At 63.7% G+C, this 2,819-nt stretch overlaps 1 protein-coding gene across 1 annotated transcript in view; it reads left to right on the forward strand.

Moving 5' to 3' along the window:
- Eps15l1 (epidermal growth factor receptor pathway substrate 15-like 1) overlaps positions 1-2,819 on the forward strand; it is a 34,868-nt gene that overhangs the window by 11,361 nt on the left and 20,688 nt on the right. The window contains exons 13-16 of the mRNA XM_013028299.1: positions 114-270; positions 847-932; positions 1,014-1,086; positions 1,826-1,987. Coding sequence (XP_012883753.1) covers positions 114-270; positions 847-932; positions 1,014-1,086; positions 1,826-1,987 — 478 coding nt within the window. The remainder of the gene's footprint in view (positions 1-113; positions 271-846; positions 933-1,013; positions 1,087-1,825; positions 1,988-2,819) is intronic.

The following is a 2,819-nucleotide window of genomic DNA, read 5'->3' on the forward strand; positions in this document are numbered from 1 at the left end:
CCCCTGTGGGCCGGGCCGGCGCCCCTCCACTGGCCGGCGTGGGGCCCGGCGGAGGCCGAGGCCGGCCCCGCAGTCTGGCGCTCCGTGTGTAACCGCACCCCACGTTTCTCCAGGGCCCTGGCCGATACGAGGCAAACGGGGAAGCTAAGCAAAGACCAATTCGCGCTCGCTATGTATTTCATTCAGCAGAAGGTCAGCAAGGGCGTGGACCCGCCGCAGGTCCTCTCGCCGGACATGGTCCCGCCCTCGGAGAGAGGCGCGCCCCTGCCGGTGAGTGCGCCCCGCCCAGCCCCGCCTCCCCGGCCCCCCCCCGTGCCCCAGGCCATGCTCCCCGCTCCCTGTGGCCCTGGACCCTTCCCCGGGTCCGCTCTGGGCCCCACGCCACACCCCCTGCTCCCTGTGCTCCCGGACCCGCCTCTGATGCTTGTGGCCCTGCTCCTGGCCCACTATGGACCCCAGGCCCCGCCCCCTGTGGTCCTTCCTCCTGCATCCTAGGCCCCGCCCCTGCAGCCCAGGCCCCGCCCCTGCAGCCCAGGCCCTGCCCCTGCATCCCAGGCCCTGCCCCTGCATCCTAGGCCCCGCCCCTGCAGCCCAGGCCCTGCCCCTGCAGCCCAGGCCCCACCCCTGCAGCCCAGGCCCTGCCCCTGCATCCTAGGCCCCGCCCCTGCAGCCCAGGCCCCCGCCCCATCCCTGTAGCCCTGCACCCTGCAGCCCAGGCAAGGTGGTGCTGCCCCTCCAGTCCCCAGGGCCCGGATGGCTGCGGGTGTCCCTGCCCCGCACTGAGACCTCCAGAGCCCGCCCCAGCCCCAGTGCCACCGCCCTCAGTGATGACCTGTCTGATCCTAGGACAGCTCCAGCTCGCTGGGCCCCGGGGAGTTCACGGGAGTGAAGGAGCTGGACGACATCAGCCAGGAGATCGCCCAGCTGCAGAGGTGCGGGCTGGCCCTGGCAGCGGGCGGGCCGGCGCCTGTGCTGGACCCCATCTCTCACTCACTCGTTTGTCTTGGTCTCAGGGAGAAGTTCTCCCTGGAACAGGACATTCGGGAGAAGGAGGAGGCAATCCGACAGAAAACCAGTGAAGTCCAGGTATCGCCATCCTCTGGGGGCCAGGCCCAGAACTGGGGGCTTCTCAGTCACCCATAAGATGTTGTGGTTCTGGGGAGAGAGCCAGGGGCTAGAGTGCACCAGGAGAGCGCCCATGAGAGTCTGCCTCCAGCCAGCTCCATTTGCTCTCCCCCTCCTTCCCTTTCTCTATCTCTTTCTTTGTCTGGTACTAAGACCTGAACTCAGGACTCATGATTGTTTGGCTTCCTTGCTCAGCTACCGCTCTGTTCTTTGAATCACACCTCAACTTTTTGTTGGTTACCTGAAGATGGAATCCCCAGAACTTTCCTGCCTGGGCTGACTTCAATCCTTGATCCTCTAAATCTCAGCCTCCTACGTAGTTATGATCACAGGCCCAAGCCACTAATACTTGGCTCAGTGCACCATTATTTTGTGTGCCAATTGTAGGACTTGAACTCAGGGCCTGAGTGCTATCCCTTAGCCTTTTTGCTCTCTGTTTGACCCTTTTTACACTCTGTTATTTGAGCCACAGCTCCACTTCCAGCTTTTTGGTGGTCCACTGCAGATCAGAATCTCATGGACTTGGCCGCCTGGGCTGGCTCTGAACCGCGGTCCTCAGATCCTCAGCCTTTTGAGTAGCTGGGATTGCAGATATGAGCCCCCAGCGCCAGGCTGCCCTCTCCCCCCCCCCCCCCCCCACTGATTTGTCATCCGGGTCATCATGAGCTGACTTTGTCACATGCCCACCCTTGTCCCCCAGGAACTCCAGAACGACCTGGACAGGGAGACGAGCAGCCTGCAGGAGCTGGAGGCGCAGAAGCAGGACGCACAGGAGCGCCTGGACGAGATGGACCAGCAGAAGGCCAAGCTCCGAGACATGCTGAGCGACATCAGGCAGAAGTGCCAGGACGAGACCCAGATGGTGTGTGTGACCCCACCCACGCACGACCTGTGACCCCACCCACGCACGACCTGTGACCCCACCCACGCACGACCTCCTGTGACCCCACACCCACGCACAACCTCCTGTAACCCCACCCATGCACGACCTCCTGTGACCCCACCTCCCCACACACTGACCTCCTGTGACCCCACCCACACATGACCTCCTTTGACCCCCACACACCCACACACTGACCTCCTGTGACCCCACCCACACATGACCTCCTGTGACCCCCCCACACCCACACATGACCTCCTGTGACCCCCCCACACCCACACACTGACCTCCTGTGACCTCCCACACCCACACACTGACCTCCTGTGACCCCCACACACACACTGACCTCCTGTGACCCCCACACCCACACACTGACCTCCTGTGACCCCCACACCCACACACTGACCTCCTGTGACCTCCACACCCACACACTGACCTCCTTTGACCCCCCACACCCACACACTGACCTCCTGTGACCCCCACACCCACACATGACCTCCTGTGACCCCCCACACCCACACACTGACCTCCTGTGACCCCCACACCCACACACTGACCTCCTGTGACCCCCCACACCCACACACTGACCTCCTGTGACCCCCCACACACACTGACCACCTGTGACCCCCACACACCCACACACTGACCTCCTGTGACCCCCACACCCACACACTGACCACCTGTGACCCCCACACACACTGACCTCCTGTGACCTCCCACACACACTGACCTCCTGTGACCCCCACACCCACACACTGACCTCCTGTGACCCCCACCCACACATGACCTCCTGTGACCCCCACACACACTGACC

This window comes from Dipodomys ordii, unplaced genomic scaffold, assembly GCF_000151885.1.
Source record: "Dipodomys ordii isolate 6190 unplaced genomic scaffold, Dord_2.0 Scaffold108, whole genome shotgun sequence".
NCBI classification, from domain to species: domain Eukaryota; kingdom Metazoa; phylum Chordata; class Mammalia; order Rodentia; family Heteromyidae; genus Dipodomys; species Dipodomys ordii.